Source organism: Anabas testudineus, chromosome 22 (assembly GCF_900324465.2).
Source record: "Anabas testudineus chromosome 22, fAnaTes1.2, whole genome shotgun sequence".
In the NCBI taxonomy this organism is placed as follows: domain Eukaryota; kingdom Metazoa; phylum Chordata; class Actinopteri; order Anabantiformes; family Anabantidae; genus Anabas; species Anabas testudineus.
Window position 1 is genome coordinate 5,303,977 of NC_046630.1, and position 21,924 is coordinate 5,325,900.

The 21,924-nt window shown below is 39.8% G+C and overlaps 1 protein-coding gene across 1 annotated transcript; it reads right to left on the reverse strand.

Moving 5' to 3' along the window:
- Window positions 1–5,633: 5,633 nt before the first annotated feature.
- Window positions 5,634–21,408, reverse strand: grm1b (glutamate receptor, metabotropic 1b). Its single transcript, XM_026339367.1, has 9 exons — window positions 21,310–21,408; window positions 19,101–19,930; window positions 17,790–18,039; window positions 14,486–14,721; window positions 11,505–11,751; window positions 10,607–10,775; window positions 10,276–10,402; window positions 7,998–8,925; window positions 5,634–7,598 (listed from the first exon to the last, which is right to left on the reverse strand). Exons 2-9 carry the CDS (start codon window positions 19,813–19,815, stop codon window positions 6,752–6,754), a joined length of 3,519 nt encoding a protein of 1,172 aa, XP_026195152.1. The 5' UTR covers window positions 19,816–19,930; window positions 21,310–21,408; the 3' UTR covers window positions 5,634–6,751.
- Between the last annotated feature and the right edge of the window lie 516 nt (window positions 21,409–21,924).

Sequence of the window (21,924 nt, forward strand, 5' to 3'; positions counted from 1 at the left end):
TGGGAAATTTCAGCTAGCACAGGTCTTAACCATGAGGATAGAAATCATCTATATAAAGGATATTTTAAAAAAGATTAAAGTTTTTTTTTTTTTTCAGGTTGAGCAGCAGTCTGGTGATTAAATGAACAATGAAACAGGTTTGGCCTGCTACAGCGAGTCCTCACCTACAGGCCCTCAGGAGCCTAAATCAGGGAAAACCGGTTTTAAAAGGTGTACCTGTTATAATTAACAAATTAATGGAAGGATTTATATAGCAAATAAATCAATTATGGGAATGTCTTCCAAAGTTGATGCATTTGTAGTAAATGTATTAAATGTATTAATACATACATACGTATTATTACTAAATGTATTCTCTGCTTCTTTAATTGACTGATTTATTATTTTCTTTGGGTTTCTTAATAGCAATGCATGTTTTGATGAATTACTGTAGTTGTCTATTTGTGTGTATTCATTTTAACTTCTGTCCTTATGCAGACTCTACCACATGTACTGTACGTGAACTGAGCATGATGGCATCTGATCTTTCCATTGCAGCTGTCAGGGAGAACGATTACAGCATAAAAAACTATTGTAGTGTTCATCTGGACAACTGACTGCTGTTTTAAATCATTTTAAAAACTGTGATCAATTACTTGGGTTTAATTAGGTTAGTTAGTAGGGATAGTGTACACTAACTATTGTTAATTAACTGGCAATATGTTTGATTTAGTCATTTTGGTAATTCAGTAAATCAAATGGTAACAATTCAAAGATAGTTAATTTTGGATTTGACATGTTTGCTAATCTCCCAGTTTTCTGTAATCTTAAACTCTCCATTATGTTTTGCATTTGTGACTGGTGGTCAGACAAAATAGCTGTTTGAATATGTTCACTTGATCACCAGAGAATGCACTGAACTATCCTGAAATACGTTGTTATTGCTATGAACCCTTTAACAAATAATTTAAAGCCTTTTAACTGTGGCAGAAACAAACAAAGTCTAAAGTTCACTTTTTAAATTAGTTTTGAAGCCCCCTGCTGGCTGAGGGATCCACAGCAGCCTAACGTCCTTTGAGTGAGGAAATAAAAGCTCTTTTAGACAACTCTCGAAGCTTTACAGCGTAATTTTAGAAGTACAATCCCAAAGCTGTTGCATTAATTGTGCATTTTATTCTTGTCCTTTGCACCAAAGACCTTTCCCACAGAAATTGGATAGAAGGGCTGTCCTTTAGTAAAGTTAAGTTCCTTATTCAGGATCCGATCCATTGTCTGTGCATGGAAATGGGTCATATTTCCTCCTTCCTCATGTTCCCCAAGGAGGAAAAAACCAGGTTATTTCATCTCAGCAGATAATTGCATGTAAAACTAGAAAATCTGGTTATGAAAACTAGAAAACCTTATCACCATTTTAATCTCCAGCCTTTTTAGTGCCTGACATTTCTTTATTGACTCTACAATTCACAGCAGAAGTATAGAGGACATGTGCAGGAAATGAAGCATTAGATTATCATGTAGATTAATGCACAATTATTCTGTGTAGATGTTTATATTAAATAGATCTTAGGACAAAATGGGGCGGCTAAGAATGATATACTGTAATATATGATTGTAGTGTACCTAATATAATGCAGAATTGTCATTAAGTTTGCTTTAAAATTAAATTTCTAACTTCACAAATTAAAGCACAATTAAGGTTTTGGTCCTTAAAACCTTCTGAGAGGGATATGAATATATTTATCTGTAATTTTAAAAATATCAATGACTTTTGGGATTTGGTTTAGACTATTTTCACCAAATTTAAACTGGTAGCTTGAAATAGTTTCAAGCTATGTTCTAAAATGTCATACTTTTCTTTCGTTTATGATATATCTACTTACTTAACATTGTAAATTGGCAGTGTAAAAAGTTTATTGTAGTTGTAAATGAGCTATAGCATGAATATCCTGATGCAGCTATATGATGTAATGTTGTTCTACTCTCTGAATTGTGCATATTAAACGTAAATACTTGTATAATTCAATAACTATTATTACTTTTTCTTTATTTTTTTTCTTCTTTTCTTTCTCTTCTTCTGCTAATTTAACTAATTAAAAAGAATTACAACGGTGTCATAATACCTGTTAGGAGACAACATACTGTAACACATTTTTAAAATTAAAATATATTCTGTTTCAAACTCCATTTGCTATACATCTCTTCATCATCGAGTCATTACTTTAACTGTGTTTGTACATGCATGTTTCATACACTAGATGGTGTAGCCCATCAACATTTGACCAGTCTGCAATCTGACAACATTTGTCAGAATTGTTGTGTTGGAATTTTCTCCTTACAGCTAAAAATTCTGCACCACAGAAAGCAGCATACGGATTCAATCCAGTTCATGACACAGAATATGACCTGTTAATTATTGGGTTCAATTATATTATGATATTTTTGCACATATTCTGGATTCTGTGGAGAACCGGTTTTAACATATAGAACATCCATGCGATAAGGCACCAATTTGGTGTTTAAGTAGACTTCCAACGGACAGTGAATACCTAATTAATTATCATTACTGTGACATAGGCCTTTTAAAGATAACACAAGACTAAAAGAGCACGTCAGGCATGTGTATGCTGCTTTACTCTTTATCGACCTATTCACAAGTCAGACTCAATTGAAATTTTCATGCAATCATGAATATATAAAGGATGCTGCCAGAGAAAAAGCACACTGGAGGACAGATAAAATAGGGCAATATCAATAATGCACAAGTTATGGGGTCTGTTGCAGAGAGTGCGACTCCCATTCAGACTGTCATATTTCTAAACGAGATAAAAAAGTGAGCTTTTGTGTCCGATGTGAAAAAGTACTCAGATCATCTTTGCTGTTTGACTCCTGATTTAGGTCTCTAGTATCTGGGACATTTATCCTTAAGTAGCAATAAGCAGTAAGTGTGTTACCTCTTCCCTCACTTTCCCTCAGGCACAAATGCTGCCCAAGGTAAACTACCCTCCTGACTTTTACGTTGCAACTCACGTGATCAGCAAACCTTAGAAATGGTGGGATAATAAAGCAGGATGGTGTTTTACATGTAGGGTTAGAAAAAAGAAAAAGAAAAACACATTATTTGGACAGAAGCTGAATTTGGACAATAGTTACTGTGTATAGGTACCCGCTGGCAAGATGTAGAACAGTTCCCTAGATGCACAGCAAGGACACTGAAAAGTAAAACTACAGGACAGCAAAGAACAGATTGGTGTGCAAAAATAACCTGAGTAATACACAACATGTCAGTGAACATATAGGACAAGGTTTCACTCTCCCCAAACATCTACAAGGTACCACAGTGGATTATATCTCTTACTAAATCAAATCCGTTTACAACATTTCATTGCTATGAGAATGACGATTTATTTGACACCCCTTCTGCTTCATCTATCAGTGACTTGATACAGTATTAATGCCTTCCTTCCTGCCGTTTAGCACACTCAGTACCACAGTCCTCTGGGTGGTGTATGTAGCAGAGTGCTACATTTCCTCCCTGCACCAAAATCAGGACATGCTCATAGCTTTTCTCTGCTATTGGCCATATCTAGCCGGGCTGCAGTGCTTATGCGCGGCTCATCTCGCTGTGAAGTGATTAACAGATCATTTTATGCATGGATTTCAAGTCGGAGCAGTCATTAATTGAGGAACGTTGAACAGCTTAAAATACACAAATCTCTCAAGACATTTTTTTTTCTCTCTTGCTGCTTCTGTGGTTTGAGAAAATGACAGTTGGGACTGTTTGACGGTTTCTGGCCTCTCATTAGTAGGTCAATCATCGGCTCGTCTCGGTTGCTCAGGGAGTGTTACAGACTTTTCCCAGCAAGACTTGTGTCATGCTGATTTGTTTATTAGCTTGACTGTATCACTAGATTATCACAGAAATGAGCTCAAACGTCTCCACAGAGGTGTTTATGAGGCAGCGAGCGCAATACACACTGTATTGAGAAAACTGTCGAAGTGGAAATGTTTACTGAATGTGTAACACAGGCTCAGTGGCTTTCTGAAATAGCTTCTATGTGATGGTCGTGGAGTCAAGTCTTTAGAGTGTTTAACCAGCAGCAACCTTTGTTTGGCTCTTTGCCTCAGAGCACAATGACTGACTCTGACTCTCCCTGGGATCCTTTCTCACTTTGATGCCATCCCTGTGGTGCTCATCATTGGGCAGGTCAGAGTCACACAGCATCATTTGTTTGACAAGAAAGGCATCAATATTTATATTATTCTGTGAAAAGTAAATGGGAATATGATTTAGAACAATGTTTGAGTTATGTATTTGACTCAGTGTGTGAACCTTGGCTGCATATTACTCCTGTGTGTTAATATTTGAACACATTTCGTGAGTTTAGGCTCTGTACCTCGTAGCACCTCGTAGCACCTTGTACAACCTCATGTAATTCTAATTGTCACAAGAGAGCTGAGCTTCAGCACTATAAAATGAAATATAGTTAGCAGTGCACAGCTTTTCCATAATCTTCCTGTGGCGGACAACAAATCATCATCATCATGGGCAGCAGGACAGGAGGGATTGGACATTCACTGTTGAGACAGATCTTGCTGTCCGTCTTCTAGTCCGTCAGAGACATCAAGGTGAAGCTGTTTGTAATGTCACATCCTTCGTCCCCCACTCTGGATAAGCCTCTCTTGGCCTTGACAGAAGAGAAAATGAATGCGTAATTAAGCCCAACAGTTTCTGCTCAAATCTTAATCCAGCACTAATTCAGTTCACACAGATAGGATGTTATTATTTAGCAAAGAAAAAAAGGATTACAGTTTTTGGAAATGAATTTCAAGTGGTCTCAGACACTATTATCATATGAACTCTGTTGCTTAAAGACTGTTGCTTTAATGTTATATAACAAGTGAGATGCTAACAATCATTTTCTGTGATAAAATGTTTCCATGGACACGGTTTAGATTTAAAATTAGATCTGAGAAAACAAACCGGTTAGAGTTTCAGGAAATATTCCAACATAGTAAACCTACTCAGCATGTGTTGTCAAATGATTATCAAATAAAAGAAGTATCAGTTGGAGATTGAAGGTCATTTTTTGCAAGCTCATTTCCACTTGTACAAGAAAAAATAAAGAAGTTCAACTTGATGGGGAAAAAAACGATACTTCCAATTCCATTTTACATGTTGTCTCAGGGAAATTACACATTTCTGAGGCCACATGATGTTCGAACAGTAAAACAGATGTCAGATTTCAGTCTGTGATATGGTATAAGGTACTCACCTGTAATCTGCCAGAACAGCAGAAACAAAGTTCTTTCAATTTAGTGCAAAGTAAATGCCAATAGATGATTTGTAACTTCCATCAAAAAGCTTATTAATGCTGCTTTTCCTAGTTCCCTTAACGGCTAAAACCGAACAACCTGTCTATGCATAGTGTCATCAGTTTCTCACCAGTATACATACTGCAAAACTGATCTATGTGGGCATCTACATGTACTCAGAGTTTTCCCTTGATCCTGTTTTGAATGTCGTCCTTCAAACCAGACCCATAAATCTTTGCCCTTTAAATTAAAACACAACAAGAACCTAAAATTTCACCATGAAAAACCAGAGACAAAGCATAAAAAATATTTAATTTACTCCAACCAGACAAGGTCCCTTCAAAAGTTCTACAGTAAATATTTGTTTAAAATGGCAGAGTTTATACTAAGTATACAGCAGGCTGCAAATAGCTTATTCAGTAACAGTAGCGCTTTATCACATTATATGGTTTTGATAGGCAGTTACATATTTAGGAAATTGATCGATGTACAAAATTACACAATATAAGCATACATCGCTAATCACTTCTTGTTATACTGTAATGCGTATAGGCTAGATATCATCTGAATACCAAAATATGATACATAATTCATACATTCGCAAAACATACGTATGTCATTTATCTCACATTTAATTATAAAATGTACAAATGTGAAACTAGTTTAATATTTTACCATTTCTAGACGATAGAAATGAGACAAATATACAAAAAAAATCTTAATGAAAATGTGGCACTTGAAATATCCTCTGCTACATTTATGAAACAGTCAGTGCAATTTCCTGGCAGTACTGAATGAATCGAAATTTCACAGATTTATACGTTTTAACAAAAAAATCCTGTTGATATACACATTTAAACACCCTCAAAGGAGCACACTTCACTCTGCCCTCATCACTTAGAGGAATGTTTGGACGTTTTGGATGTTTCCTTGATAAGATTTGTCAAATGTCCAATCATTCCTTTAAACATCTTCCCAATGAAGCACAAACAAACACAATGTGCAACACAAAATATAGTCAAATTGAATTGTTTTGCATCACATACAAAATATATTTACCATTATGTTCCTCTGTTTTAAAATCAACAAACTCATCAATCATCTTATTACATCACCTAAAATGATCAAATAAATCTATTTGTACAGCGTTAAGTCATAAATGTACATACATAGACATTCTTAGTTATTTGTCTCATACGAACAAAGTCTATTTTATCCTTAAAGCTTATGTTAGCATAGAAATATATCTTTATAATAAGCAAATTCTTTCACTATTTAGACAACATCTAAAATGCGGCGCCTTCTTGTTCACCCTTATTGTGTAAAATCTATGAAGTTATAGAGTGAAAAATGAGTTGTCCGACCACAGAATGACTTTTTCCTTATATATCATCATATACAGCACAAGTCAATATAAACTTGGAGTCATAATACAACTGGCAATGTTAAACATGTGCCCTCACAGAGTTGAGGAGCTCTGCTTGTAGTCTTTGAGGATGACAGAGGCATATGTTACGTTTGGAGGGGTGCACAAAATCGACTCGGACACCGGCGAATTGGGAAAGGGGCTCACTGGAGGAACAGCGCAATCTCGGAAGGGGGAGGGAGGCATCAGAGCCAGAGAGTGCTCCATAGCTAATTTGGCCTCAATCAGCTCCTCCTCGTCATGTATTTGGGAGTTGTTGTACATGTAGCCTTGGAGAAGGCCGAACTGCTCGTTCTCCATCTCCTCCTCCTCTAGAGTGAAGTTAGGCTCTTCGTCGAATGGGTCGAGGTGCATGGGCAGCACCGGGTCCTGCTGGATGAGGTGGGCCTGGTGGTACACAGGCATGCCACCACTCACTGTATCAGCCTTGTTAATCATATAGTTGAGTTCGTGTATGTCACTGTTGAATTTACCCACCACCACCTCCTCCTGTAGGTGGTCCATGATGACGCGTTGAGGGATAATACTATTTTTCTGCAGATGCTCAGGGGAATAGAGCTCCACTTCGTCCTCGCCCACTTCTTTTAGACCACTGGCAGGCATTTGCCCGAGGGCCATCATGGGGGGAGTGGCCGGGCTGTTGTAGGTGATAGGCTCACTCTCATCCTCCTCAGCCACATTGTACAAAGTCTTAGTGCTGAGGTCTGAGAAATCCAGTGCAGTGTTTTGGTAGGTATTAGTTAAGGGTTTGATGACAGCCATCTGATTGGAACCTGCTTCCTGTCTCTTCACATGCACTGACAGTCTGTGCCACATGTGATCCCCTTTTGGAGGATGTCTTGCACCTGGTTCAGACCATGACACAGACTTTCCATTAGAACTATGAACAAAATAAAGATGGCTGTTACTTCACAGGAACCCAGAAAAGTGGAGACAAGAAGAGCATTTCTGGTTCATGAAGAAAATGTAAATGTGCATGTAGAATGTTTTTTGTGAATCAAAGAGCTCACTCCTAAAGTTTTATGTTGTCTGCATTTGTGATCCCACTTGTAATCCCTTAGCACACAGAGATGCTTGTTTTAATTTTATCAACAGATTAAAGGTTGAAATGGCTGTGGTAATTGAGTACTGACCTATTTCCGTCACACTTCACAACAGGTGATCCTATGAAAGTGAATACAGCGAGACATCAGGTGCCCTTTGAGAAGGAATTACAGTAAAACCAGCATCCCTGAGGTGCCTCAGGAGCAGGACTCACAGACTCAATTAATGAACCTACCTGCCATTTCCCGTGTTCTTCTTCCTCTTAAACATGTTGAGCAGGCTGTTGCTACGGCAGGCAATTTTGCCGTCGCCCACATGCATGCGCACGGCGTCAGAAGTGGTGAACGCGCTGCGCACGTTGCGCTCTGGTTTGGCAATGATGATGTACATCTTTGGAGTAAACATACAACCCAAAGCTACAGTCACACTGAGGCTCACAGAGAAGGATGTAGTGATGATCTTGTAGTTGCTGCCAAAGTAAATCGGCACAAATGCCAGCCAGATGATACATGTGGTGTACATGGTGAAGGCAATGTACTTAGCTTCGTTGAAGTTTGCAGGGACATTGCGAGTCTTGAAAGCGTAATAGGTGCAGCTCATGATGAGCAAGCCATTGTAGCCCAGTGGTGCTACAACACCAAGGTTGCTGGTGTTGCAGATCAGGAAGACTTCTCTGATGCTGGGGTAGGATTTAATGGGTTCAGGAGGCTCCATAATGATGAGGGTAACTTCTAAGGTGAGTTGGACACTGATCAGGATAAAGGCGATAACCACCTGAGCCCAAGCACTCATGAATCTCGGTTTTCTGGTACATATCTTCTTCTTGCTGCCTGCCAGGATTCGAGCAATACGGTTAGTTTTGGTTACCAGGGCTGAGTAGCACATGGCTGCAGAGAGTCCAACAAGAAGCCTCTGGAGGTAGCAGGAGGCCACAGTGGGACGGGCGATGAGGGTGAAAGGGCACAGGTAGCCCAGGAAAATCCCCGCAAGGATGATGTAGCACAGCTCCCTGCTGGAGGATTTGACCACAGGTGTGTCGCGGTACAAGACAAAGATAAAGGCTACAAAGGACGTGACCAGGATGCCCAGGCAGGAGAAGACCACCTGGATTATGGACTCTGGATTGCTCCACTCCAAGTAGCGCAGGGTTATTGGCTCGCACCCTAAAAAGGGAAAAAACACAATATAATGAAAGCAACTCGTAAATATTTTGGCATCATCTCAGTAGCTAGATTCCTGATAATCTTTAGTAACTAAATGACCAAATAAAAAGTGATTTTTGCACGAAAGCTGCAGCTTTATTTCATTTAAAATTAATTAAAAATATTTCAGCTGAGAAAATACAGTAAGTCTCAAAGTAGGTTTTTAGCTCAACTATAAATAAACCCTTTTCTACTCAGCCATGGCCGGGCTGGGCAGCAGCCAATGCAGCAGGACAAAGTAAATCACTGCGTTTTTCATGGATCCAAATAAAATCTCTGCTCTGCTTCATGTTGAGGACACACTATCTTACTGTACTGTTTTATTTATTTTATTGTTTTAAGGGCAGGAAGGATTGGGGTTAGAAAAGTGCACAAGAATCATTTTCCTCTCTGTGCTCTACATTTTCTATTTGCGGTGTGTTTAAAGGTCCCGTGTTAAAAGAAAAAATTAAACAGCATGGAGGCAGGATGATGCTATTAAGAAAATGTCTCTGAATAGTGCAGAAGGCCTCTGAAAATGGGCCAGAGGAGTGGTAAGTGAAGTAGGGCTGCTGTCGGATAAAATGGTGAAGATGATGAATGGCTCCTAGGTGCCATGGGAAAGCAATGAAAATAGGACAGAACAGGTTTATGAAAAAGCTCTGCAAAAATCTTAGCAGGACAAACTGTACAGAGTACAGGTGGTGGGAAGAGCAGTAAGAGCTTTGAGGAACTTAACTTTCTACCGAGTCTCCTGCAAGACCAGAGAATCTTTTATCTCTTACAGCATTAATCATGCAACAGGAACTCAGCCTGTGGCTAATGAACTAACTTAAATTCATCTAAATTGCAGAACAGAAAAATATTCAGTTCGAATCACATGGGGCTTGTTGGCTTGGGTGAATTTGGCAGAGAAATCATATTCTGGTGTCCTAAAGCAACAGTTAGATGAGAGGATTCACCTAAGTCTAAGTTACAGAGTGAAATAAATCTTTAGAGCAACACATTAGATAAAGATTCAGCATAAAGGCTAAAAACAGGCAGAGACAGTTAGTCTGGTTATGTCCAAAGGTAACAAAATCTTAAATGAATATGTCTTTCGTGAAATCTTTTCTTTATGCTAAGCTAAATGGCTGCTTGTTGTAGCTTTATATTTAGTAAGGAGATAGGGGATGAGGATGATATCAGCCTTTTTCCACCTCTCAGAAAGAAAGCGGATAATTGTATTCCCCAAAATGTGAAGCTATTCCTCAGTTGCTCCTCCGTCAGCTCTGCAAACAGATCAGAATTAAAGAAGTGAATCAACCGAAGCGTAAAAGAGGACAAGCCCACCTTCCAGTTCATTGTCAGGCCACCAGCCCAGTTCACACGCCTTGCACGTGAACTCATCCTGGACAAACTCATTGTCTTTGCACGCTGTGCAAATCCAGCAGCAGCTCACTTCTCCCTTTCTGATCACCTGGTTGACAAAATATGCAGAGAAATGCAATAATAGATGTAGAAAGTGGCTGTAATCATTTTAATAACACTTACAAATGAAATGTCTTATTAATAACGTGCTTGATGTGTTAACTCACAAGATTTTTTTTGAATAGATTTAATCAATTAACCCAATATTAAAACACCTACTAGCGATGAAAACCCGATAATGGTCGTCCTTTACCTTGATCTCTCCTTTGGAGCAGGGCTCGCTGCAGACAGACCGGACCATGTCGCTACGGTTCATCTGCATCATGTCGTCGTCAAGACTGAGTATTCCTTCATGCCATGAGCCAATGTTGATGTAGTCATAAACACCGTGCTCCACACGCTGGAAGTTCATGATCTCATACCTGATGGTGGATGGAAATAAATGATGGGAAGACAGGGCTTTGGATCAGTTCTTTAAGGGGCAATAATAAGTGTTTTATCGCCACTTAGAACAGAAAAGTATCAGTTTATCAACTGTGGGTTGACAGGTTCTTGATCAATACTGACTCAGGGATTATTTGCCAGGTGCTGATATATTACTGGATGTCCCCTTACTTCTTCTCCATCTGTCTGTCTTTGGTTTGTGATACACCCCACTACTGGACTGAACGGCACTACCTCCTCAAACCCACTCGACAATGCAGTTTCAGTTTGTTTCAGGTATTAGAAGCCAAGCGATTTCAAAAAAGAAAATAAAAAAGCATCCCAAATTAAGCTTATTAACTGTTATTAAACAGATTTACAGTATGTGATTCTCAGTTCTTGATGTAAAAGTGCACTAACACACCCTGGAGTACACGTGTGCAGCAATGTGAGAAGACGTGTACCACCAAGAGTCAGCAAATCAAGATATCCAGGGGGTGTTAAGTAGCTTGTTAATAAAAACACATGTTGTAACTGTGTTGTATAATCACAAATATTGTTGGATTCGAGCTTAACAAAGCTCTCCTAGTTGTCTCTGAACTGTGAATTTTCTTTTGCTCTGACAGTGTCACATCTAGTTTCTGATACAGGCTGATGCTGGCTATTGGTAATTTAATAAACACTGCTGAAAGATTTTGAAGAACAAGGACATAGGACGTATACTTTACCTCCCGGGTGAGTCTCCATTCTCATCAAATCGTATGTCCTCTCCTGAAACACCCATGAATGACGTCCTGAGTAGAAAGTCCAGTAGGTAGCTTCCATCTACAGGCTTCATGGCATCACAGAGCCCCACATGGCCAGGGCAGAGGTCAGTGTGCATGTCGTGCAGCCCGTGGGCCATGGCATAGATGGCGTTGATAACGAAACCCATCTTACTGTCTTGAACGTAGTTGTCCTCCAGACTTTCATAACCTGCCCACATATGAGAGAATGGTGAGGATTCAAAAATCTTACAAAGCAAAAGCCTCACAGGAGGAGCGTCATTGCTGCAAGCAGTAGCATAGTATGTGTGCTATTTCAGGTGTACTGAACAGGTGTTTCTAGCATGATGTATCGTATTACAAAGGATTGATAGGGTGCTCACAAGTGCATTCATGCAGTTATTCTCTGAATGCAAGCTACAAGCCTCGTTGCCTCTATGTGAGACTGCTTTAAAATATCTAGAAGCCTCAGAAAATGGCTTCAAACAAACCTTGTTAGAGTGGCGGGACTATCCATTTCTGCAGGATTTAATTAGAGTCAGTCTGAAACACTGTGCCGCTGACGTTGTGTCTCCACAAGCAGACAAATAAACCAACAATTCTCATGTATTTACGTCTGTTGTCGTTTGTCCACATTGCTTTCAGACAAACACGAAGAGTGAATGTGACAAAAATGATTCATATTTGGATGCAAACAGTGTGATGTTCCAGCACACCCTATCAGTTCAGTGTAATGCAAGCTAGCAGCAGAGTAAGCAAGGCATTTAGTTGCTCTGTGTTAAAATCATGTGTTTTACTGTGTTTACAAAGAGCTACACCATGCATTCAAATCATTTCTGCTAAACAGTGAACCACATACATATGTTTGGCAGCTCCTGGTGTAGATGACCATGTTTGTACATCTAAAGCATTGTTAGCCAGACCACATATCACTCTTAGAAAATCAGCCTTGGTAGCACTGGGAACTAGAAAAGATCTAAATCTGTAGCGCTCTGTGAAAGAAAACAATCGCAGCCTATGAATTGTAATCTTAAAGAGTGAAACTCTTAATATAACATTGAAAATGATGTTGCACCCATCTCTTAAATATTTTATGAAAAAGTCCTAATGTAGCACTTGGTAATGTATTTTCAGCTTGTTCAAATGAGACTGAGATTTACTATATGAACTGCTTTAGTTGAAACTCATCCAGATTCAGATTTAAAAATCTACATTTCCATATAATGTGACAAACTGTTGGCTTTGGCAGAGACATTCACTGTCTTTATGCATTATAGTTACATAATTGTCTTTTTCTACACGTCCTTATTTCCAAACCCTTTTGCACAGGAGTCTTTTTGAGGCTGGTTTGTTTGTTGCCACTTCAAGTAATGATCATTGATGACTGCCTGTGTAAACAAACACACAAACACTGAATTCATTTGGGTAGCAGCTGGGCTGAGCGTCCGATGGGAACTGCTGGTGATGACCTAGTTTAACAGGTTCTTGGTGCTGACGCTTGTCTCACTCACTGAGCTGTGAGAGCTTCAGTCATGATGCAATGATGTCAGGATGTCAGCATGCAAGCAGAGGACCTACTGCTGCACGTCGGGGTTAGTCAGCTGCGTGACAACTGCACCCTGTCTGTGTATTACATAAAATAAACTGCACAGAAAATATGTTTTTCTAATGCAAAGTGACTTTGTCATCTCTGTGGCTCCATGCAACTTAAGCCAAATCTGCAAGTAACTATCTCACTCAAATGGTATTGGGCTGTTTTATAAGACTGTCCTCAGACCAAAAGGGGTGAGAAAGCAGAAAAGAACCAATCATTGGACTCTCACTATGGTGTAACAAAATACATATACAAACATCCCAATAGCTTCATATATTAGAGGTCAACTGAGATTAATTGTAAATATAATAAATAAAGATTCTCAGCAAATAGTTTTAAGTATCCAACATTAAAACTTAATATCAGTCGACCTCTATGTATATTTCTAAAGTGAGGAGCAGTATGAGTCCATTCAGAGGAATTCACTCACCGTCCTGGAGTTCTACATCAACAAAATACATAAAAATAAATCAAATGAAATACAATAAAAGTGACAGGACAGGAAACAATAACTCTGTTTCTACTCATGAGACAGAAATTAATGCTCTAATAACTGCTATTAAAAAATGATGCTTTGTTTGAATTAATCAAAGCTGTGAGCTGTGTGCAGAATACTATAGAGAGGCGCTATTTCTGTGAATAATGTACAAATGCTGCAAAGGAAAAAGATTAAAACAACTGCAGAAAAGAAGGTGCAAAGGCAAAAATAAAATTCAGTGAAGAGTATTGAGAGCTGTCAACTGAAAAGTACAAGGATGGTCTTATTTTTTTGCAGCATGCATCATTTTATATTTACGTTTATCAATACACTCATTAAAATTGTTTAATACTAAATACCTTTATTTATTATTAAATAAATAAGCAGCAATAGTCTAATGTCCCTTCCAACCTTATAAGGTAGAATTGAAAACGTAAATATATAAGAACATATTTAAAAAATAAGAAATAAGAATAAGCGGCATGTAAAAATATATATTTCAGAAACATGCTGGTTGAGCATTGTTTCAAAAAAACCAAGAATAAAGCTAATGCATTTGCTTTGTTCCTTTGTAAAAGAAAAGGATTTAATTTACCTAGATCATCATCTTCTGTAAAGCCAAGTGTCACAGAAACGAACAATATGAAAAAAATGTGTGTTACTGAACTGACGTAGAGACAATTCTTCCCTCTGGCATCTAATTCATAATTAAAGAAAGTGTTCCAGTTTACAGGGTCTTTTGGCTTCGTCCTCTGGGCCTCACACACATGAGAACCCTTTAAGAAGACAAGCTGATGTGCACACTGACGTAAAAACCTAACCCAAAAGAAAAAGAAAGCTACAGGAACGGAGCCTGGCGAGTTCTTTATGTACCTGAGCAGTTTCGTGCATAGTTCGTGTTCTCTTGGGGGTGTCCGGGAAGGCGGCACTGAAACCGGTACTGCCAGAACTCAGGGAACCATGGGTTGCGGGTGTTGGTGCTCAGCCTGAGCTTCAGGAAGTAGTCGTCGAAGGAGGACACCTCTTCAGAGTGCAGCTTCACAGTGATGCCGCCCACAGCCTCTTGTTCATATCCCTCCACCACCTCGACTCGGTCTGCCCAGCCATCGCTGCAGAGAGGAACACAGCAACAGCAAGAGTGAACTCTGAAAGCTCAACAGCCAAGAGTGGTGGTCCTACTGTTCATGCTGAGTGGCACATTAAATAAATCCTTTTCCACCTAAAAACACAGCCGTGGTTCTATTATTTCTATCTATGGGAGATGCAGAAGCCTACTTGGCACCTTTGTTTCATACAGACATGTTCTTAAGTTGTTGTGGTGGGTCATGTTAGAAGTTGCATGCGGCTACATTCATGAGGCTCACACAGAGTTCTGCACAAACCTTCTTCTCTCTTTTATTTCTTTTTTCTTTTCAGCTCACTGTACTGTCCAAAAAAAAAAGTCCACAGACACAATCACAAGTCCAGCAGTGAGAATTTGCAGATTAATACTGTAGCAGACAATCTGCCCTGGAGAAAAACAAGCTCTCACCATCGTGCACAGACTCTTAAGTGTGATTTTGTATCCGTGCTGGTCATCGCTCGTATTTACAGTTTACAAGCTCGGCTACTTGAAACTCAATTCTGCATTTAATTGTTCCACAACATGAAATTTTTGTTTGACAACCAAAATTATTCCCATCTTGAATAATTTTAAACCATCAGTATGCAGCGTGGAATCAAATCTGTGATGCACACATGTGATACAGTACTTGTATGAGAGAGAAATGAAGATACAGCATGTAGGACATAAAAAGCAGAATAGAATGACACTTTCCTTTGCTCATCTCGCCTCTCTCCACTCTAGTTAAACGTCAAGTCAGTTTCAAAGTCTGCATTTTGTTTTCAGTCCTAACGAAAACCAACAACCGTGAACACATCACACCAGCTTTCAGGTCTCAGCAGCTTCCAGCTCATCAGACAATGGAGTTTAAAGCACGGCTGCTTGTTTCTAAATCTCTCACTGTCTTTCACCGTGTGACCTTTCCTTTCCTATTCATGTTTTCTTAATGCATTACTTAAAAAGCTCTGTGAGTTGTCTTTGTCTGGCATTTTGTTCAGCCAATTTTGAAATTAATTTTGAAGTTATTCTGTTGAGATGTGTGTTCTGGGAGATGCTTGTTCTAAATAACTGTATAAATCTGGGGCTGAACATTTGAATATCTCAGTATTGCAAAAATTAGAGCTCATCAGCAGGACAAATATATCAGCTACCAGCTTTCTAAAACCCTCCTTTGCCTTTTGAGACCTAATACAGCTCGTTTGGCTTGGCCGGCACTTCAAGAATGAAGTGACAATGGCTGTCCAGTGTGACAGTATCAAACAGTACCTGGCCATCTGCTTCTCAGCGTCACACTCCCCCCAGTCCAACGCCAAGAGCGCCAAAACCCTACAGCTCTGACGTCAATACACGCACACACTGTACAGATTTATAACTCAAATCTGATATCACCTGCTTATGAAACATTTAATTTAGGGCAAAGGAGAATTATTGAAAAGAAAGTGTAGAGTAAAGTGAATTATGTTATTTATGAAATAATTCAATACTGAGGGATAAAACTGATCAATAGTCAAATGTCTGCAATCTCTCTGTGCAACACAGCATCATAAAACTGATATCATCTTTCATCACTTCCAAGGCAATAGGAGCTTTGCCTAAACGTTGCTCAAATGAGTTGTCTGCTGTTTGAGATGTGTGGGCTCTGTGGTGTGAGAGCAGCCATTTCTTTCATCCTCCACACAGAGAGAAGATAGATTACTGATGACCAGCACCTCGGGCTTTTGGATTGGCCCATTGCACAGGCCGGCATGTGTTCACTTACTGCATTGCTCTAAAAACATTTTCCTTTTTGAGTAGTCTCCTTGACCCAGAAACGAACCACACATGAACACACACACGAAAAAACACACACACCCACCCACACCCACACACACACACACACACACACACACACACACACACACACACACACACACACACTGTTCTACCAAACTCACAGTCTCCTTTTCTTCCATGGAGACTTTAGCAACAAGCATTCAAGTAGAAGTGGTATGTTTAGCCTTTAAATCATCCTTGTGTGTGTCTCATGTTTGAGAGTCTGACTCCTACTCTCAGTAAATTAATCATCATCATTAATGAGTATTTACCACTGACGCCTTCCAGGTGCTGCATCTGCTCGTAACAGGCCTGCAGATGAGCTGACACTCCATAAGGAAGAAATGTCTGCTATATGTGCTTATATGAGCTTTGATCGTCACTACTCTACATTGCTCAGCTTATGCTGGAGGTGCTGTCCCATATTAGCCCATCCTGTCTGTGAGCTGACAGGCAGAGGGAAAGCTCGCTGCATGGATGCATTATTCATTACTGAGCCTGATTCAAAGCATCTTCTGCTTTTAGAGGAACTCTACTCCCGGTAGAAAGAAATTAATATTTCGATTGCATATGAACTTTGTGTATAACCTCTATACTGAGGTTACTATAGATGAATATTGCAAAAAGGTTTTCAGCGTCTGCATTTTTATCAAAGAATTATGATGTCATTTGTCTGGAGGATGTGCTGTTTGTTGATCCTCTTATTTAAGGTTTGAATGTATCTACATTAATAATAAATATATAAATTAATTATTTTATCCTAATTACTTTACTGTAATTAATGCAGAGGAAAACCTAGTATTATTATGACTAGAAGCTCCAGAACAGCTACTAATCCAAAGCCAAAATAGAACCTTTAAGCTCAATGATCTCAAAAAAAAGGAAACTGAGCAATGGCCATTGCTAAAGATGATGTGATATAATGAAATGCTTGAAAACTGCTACTAAATGGAGTTTGAGCTGTGAGCTACAGCTACCTTATTGTACTATATGTAACTTTGTTTAATCAACACACATCCTATTTCCACTGCAGGAGCTTTTTCCAGGGTTCACAAGCATTTTGAGGAACTTGGTTCCGCTACCTGTGGTTCCTCTGGAGAAACCAGGGTCTAAATTTAGTAGGTTAATGTTCTTTTAGTTTTCCAGAACCTTTGAGAACTTTTAAACTTTCATCACCTTGAAAAAGGTCTTGTTGGAAAACTTGTGTGATTTTTAAAAACACGACAGACAAGCTAAGAGCCCTCGTAAGAATCTCCAACAAACCTGCCAATTAGGAGGAACTCTCCAGCTACTCCGAGCCGTCTCATGGCCATGAGCAGCCCTCGGACTGTCATTCCTTCACAGAAGCAAACAACAACTCGGGCTTTAGGCAGACGTTCCCGCAGTTTTCTCAGCAGCCTGTCGAAGTGCTTCTCCCCAGCGTTACTGTAGATCTTGTCCGAGTGAGCGATGCAGAGGCCGTCCTGTGAGGCGAGCTCTTTGAACACTTCCATGCCACTTTCTCCGTAGTTACCTGAGAAAGACAAGAGGAAGTGTCAGGAGAGTTTTATTCACAGGAAAATAAACTTTCACCAGGTTTTGATTTATACATCTACTCTGGCGTCAGTATTAAACTGACTAAACTAAACTAAATTTATCAGAAGAGAAGGGTTTGCTGAGACACGTCTCTCCCTGGATCGAAACAGGTGGAGGAGACTTAAAGAGCTTAAAAAAACAAACAAAAACACAAAAACAGGTGACAAATTTATAGCTGCTCTGTGGGTATTTCAGGGATACACATCAAGTCTGACTAGTGTGGGGAGAATTTTAATTATTCTAATCTGTGTTCAAACGTCCATGGATGCTGTTTTGTTGAAGATGTGTTCAAAACGTGTGCAAAGGTTTATTATCATAAGTAATAGAGAAGTGCATGTAAAAACATGCCTCATTATGTTGACACTGCAGGCTGCAAATAAAATGTTTTTACACTGATCAAATGTAGAGTGCAGCTGGTAACTATTTCAATTATTAATTAACATGGTCATTATTTACTTGATTGATTTTTTTCTGTCTGTGCATTTTTTGAAAATAATAATAATAATAAATAATAAAATAATAATAAATAATAATTGTTTTTTAAATAGTGCCTAATTGATTCTCTAATTGATTAACTCAGTCATTGTTTCAGCTTTAGATGATACCTGCAGGATCCTGCAAAAGAATAATTGATTCATTTTATCTCTTTGCGGCTAAATGTGACAATGCTGATTAAGTGAGCGGCGACTGGGTGAAGCCAACATGCTGGATGACGTCAGCATGTTGTCATCAGGGACACAAACTGATGGCTTGAAAAACATGGGTCTTCAAACACAAACCGCAGCTAGCAGAATCTTATGAAAGAAGCTGATGAGTCGCCTCAATAGCAAATGCAGGAGCCACTGTTTTTATACTAGACCGTAGACTGTGTATAAAGATACAATATGTAAGATATTTAGGAAATCTTGACCTCTGCTTCAATTTTGAACTTTAACTTTGTCCATTTATAAACTTCTCTCTTCATAAATGTACAATACCAAATCAAAAATGGCATCTTACCCTCTGTGTGTACTGCAGACACATAGGTCCAGTTGTACCGTTTGACGATGTCCAAGAGGGCCCTGGCTTGAAGAGTGTCTGATGGTACAACCCGAAGGAAGTACTTGAATAAGGTCTTGTCACTGAGGTCAATACTGGTGGCAGAATATGCAATTTGTGGGATGTTGAACAACTGCAGAAGGTTTTGGACTTGAATGGCAACTGAGCTGGAGCCAGGCCCGATAACCCCTACGATGGGCTTCTTGGTTGGAGGTGGTTGACTGGAAGGTGACCCCTCGATGCACCACCTGGAGCCGTCGCTGTCGTCCCGGATGGAGATGAGCGAGTCTCGTATGAACTCAATGCTCTGCTCCAGAGCCACGGAGGAATGCCAGCAGGAGTCCCTGATCTCACAGCCGAGGGTGATGTTGGGCAACAGGTTTAGATCAGAGTTAATCCGATCCAGGGTGTGGAACATGGCCTCCACTCTTTGGATGCCGTACTGCTCACGGACTTCCCCACATTTCCTCTCTGCCACCTTCTCAGCCGAGGGTTGGTGGTGAACAGAGAAGAGAGCTCCAATTATAATATCCCCGTCCATCCTCGCCACCAGGCGAGAGGCAGAAGTCGGCACCGCTGACCTCTCATGTTTGCCTTTGGACAACACAAATGCCTCAAAGACTAAAACAGGCAAGTACAAAATGCTTATGGCAGTCAGGTAAATCATATTTGACATTGTGCCACAGGTGCTGAACGTAGAATCATGTCCACCTGGTCATGTTGGAGGTCCATCAATCCTCTTTGGGTATAATGCCAATTAAATCAGCTGCTTCTCCTTCAGTGTTGTCACCCTGTATGTGAGACAATGAGAATTTATTTTCTGTTTCACAGACTAACTGTAGTTAAAATACAAACATTTTTTCTGGTGTCAGCTTCTCAAATACGAAGTCTTGGTACTTAATTTTGTTTTCTTTGTGCAGTAAACTGATCTGCTCTTTTGATTGGTTTTAAATATTAGTTGGAAATCAGGAGTAATTTGAAAATGTCATATGCTCTGGGATTGATGATGAAAATACAGTAATTATTAAGTGCAGCCATAACTGGGTCAGTCCTCTGTGGGTCCTTGGGGCAAAAAGTATTGGCTGATTAAGTGATTAGACAATTTACAAAAAACAAAACAAAACAAAAAAAACAAACATCAGGTTACAGCTTTGATAAGTAATTAATTGACATTAAATCTTTACTAAAGAAGGCCATGTGCCACTTAATAAAACTAAAGACAAGCTTCACCATTCTGTTGCATTTAAAACACCAAACAATCAAATGGTTAATAAACTAGTACAGTAAACTATTGTTTGTTGTATTAATACTGAAAATAATCGTTGGTTGCAGACTTACAATTCTTCTATGATGGAATAATAACATCATTTTCATATAGGAAGATAAAATGTGTGCCTCACAAGATGGTGGACATACTATAGTCCATATTATTCTTCAGAGGTGAAATTACATGCTAATGATGTGGAGCAAACCTCCAGCATGAAAGGCTCTGGGCATTCTCCTGCTTTACCCTGTTGGTTAATTCAGCCTTGGTTGCACCCCTGCATGTTTTATTCATTTGCTTTATATCAGTATTGTGTCATGAAATCGCTTAGTAACTCTTTAAAATGTTAAAAACGTGATGCTTTTCTGTCACAGATCATACAAAAGCATCACATCAGACAGAACATGTGATTTAAAGTGAGCAAACACCCATCAGATGCAACTAAAACAATACATATGGAGCTTTGCTGGAGCTAAATGCTGAATGTGAGGTATTAAAAGTTCTGTATAAATTGAATTTCAGCACCACGGACAGCTGCCTCTGTCATAGCTGAGGGTCTCAGCTGATTCCCGATTTCAACCCGCGACTGTTTCTTCAACTTTTACCCCCCAAACAACCCTCACATCACCTCCTCCAGACACAGAGTGATGTGCTCTGTGTGAATCATCGGCTCACAGCTGACTCTACAGCTGACTCTACAGCAGCTCTACAGCAGCGCAGTGTCATTTACAGGGCAACGTTTCCAACACCGTCACCTCCGTGCACATGCATCCCAATTAGAGCACGGAGCTTAATTGACTCACCGGAGCGGATTTCCGAGCAGTTTGGGGGAAAACACGCCGGCTGTAATTGACAAGTCCGTGTTTGCAAAGCACAGCATCTAATGTCGAGCATGACTTTACCTACCTGCACCAGGCAGCTGGGGACATAGCGGGTCTGTGTCTCCTCTGAAGCAGCCAGACTGGACTCAGTCAGCTCCTCCACCGAGAGGACTGTGGGACTGACTCTCTCTCCCCCCTTCTGTGTCTATCTCTGTCCCTCTCTGCACTGATCATGAGGTGCCCTCTCCTTCTCCTCTTCCTCACTGCATCTTGAAAGCGGGTCACACTTACTGCAGTGTCCCTGATCTGACGCCACAGTTCAGACACGTCAGGAGTGATGTTCGGGACGATCATTTGATTAATAGCATTTACTGGGGGAAAATATGTGCATATGAACGTGAATGTGGACATGTATGGAAGGATCATAACCAGAAAAGCCATGATAACAGCATGATATCTCTGTGAAGTGCAGTCCTGTCCTCCCATGCTATGAAACCTGCACAGACTGGTCAAACTTCTTCTATATTCGGCCTGCGGCGTCGTTACTGACACTGACAGATGTGATGCAACCTGCAATTCACAGCTGCAGCAATAAAAACATCATATTCTGCTGCCACCGTGTGGCTCACATAAAGTACCACGACCGAGCTTTGCTTTCTGAATAAAACTTAATTCAACAGTAGGTATAAATACCAAACAT

Coding starts and splice junctions, on each gene's coding strand:
- grm1b (XM_026339367.1), bottom strand. CDS start 19,815: ATGTCAAATATGATTTACCTGACTGCCATAAGCATTTTGTACTTGCCT. Junction 10,403..10,606: donor GCTCCAAAGGAGAGATCAAG/GTAAAGGACGAC, acceptor TTTGTCAACCAG/GTGATCAGAAAGGGAGAAGT. Junction 7,599..7,997: donor AAGAACACGGGAAATGGCAG/GTAGGTTCATTA, acceptor TTTTGTTCATAG/TTCTAATGGAAAGTCTGTGT.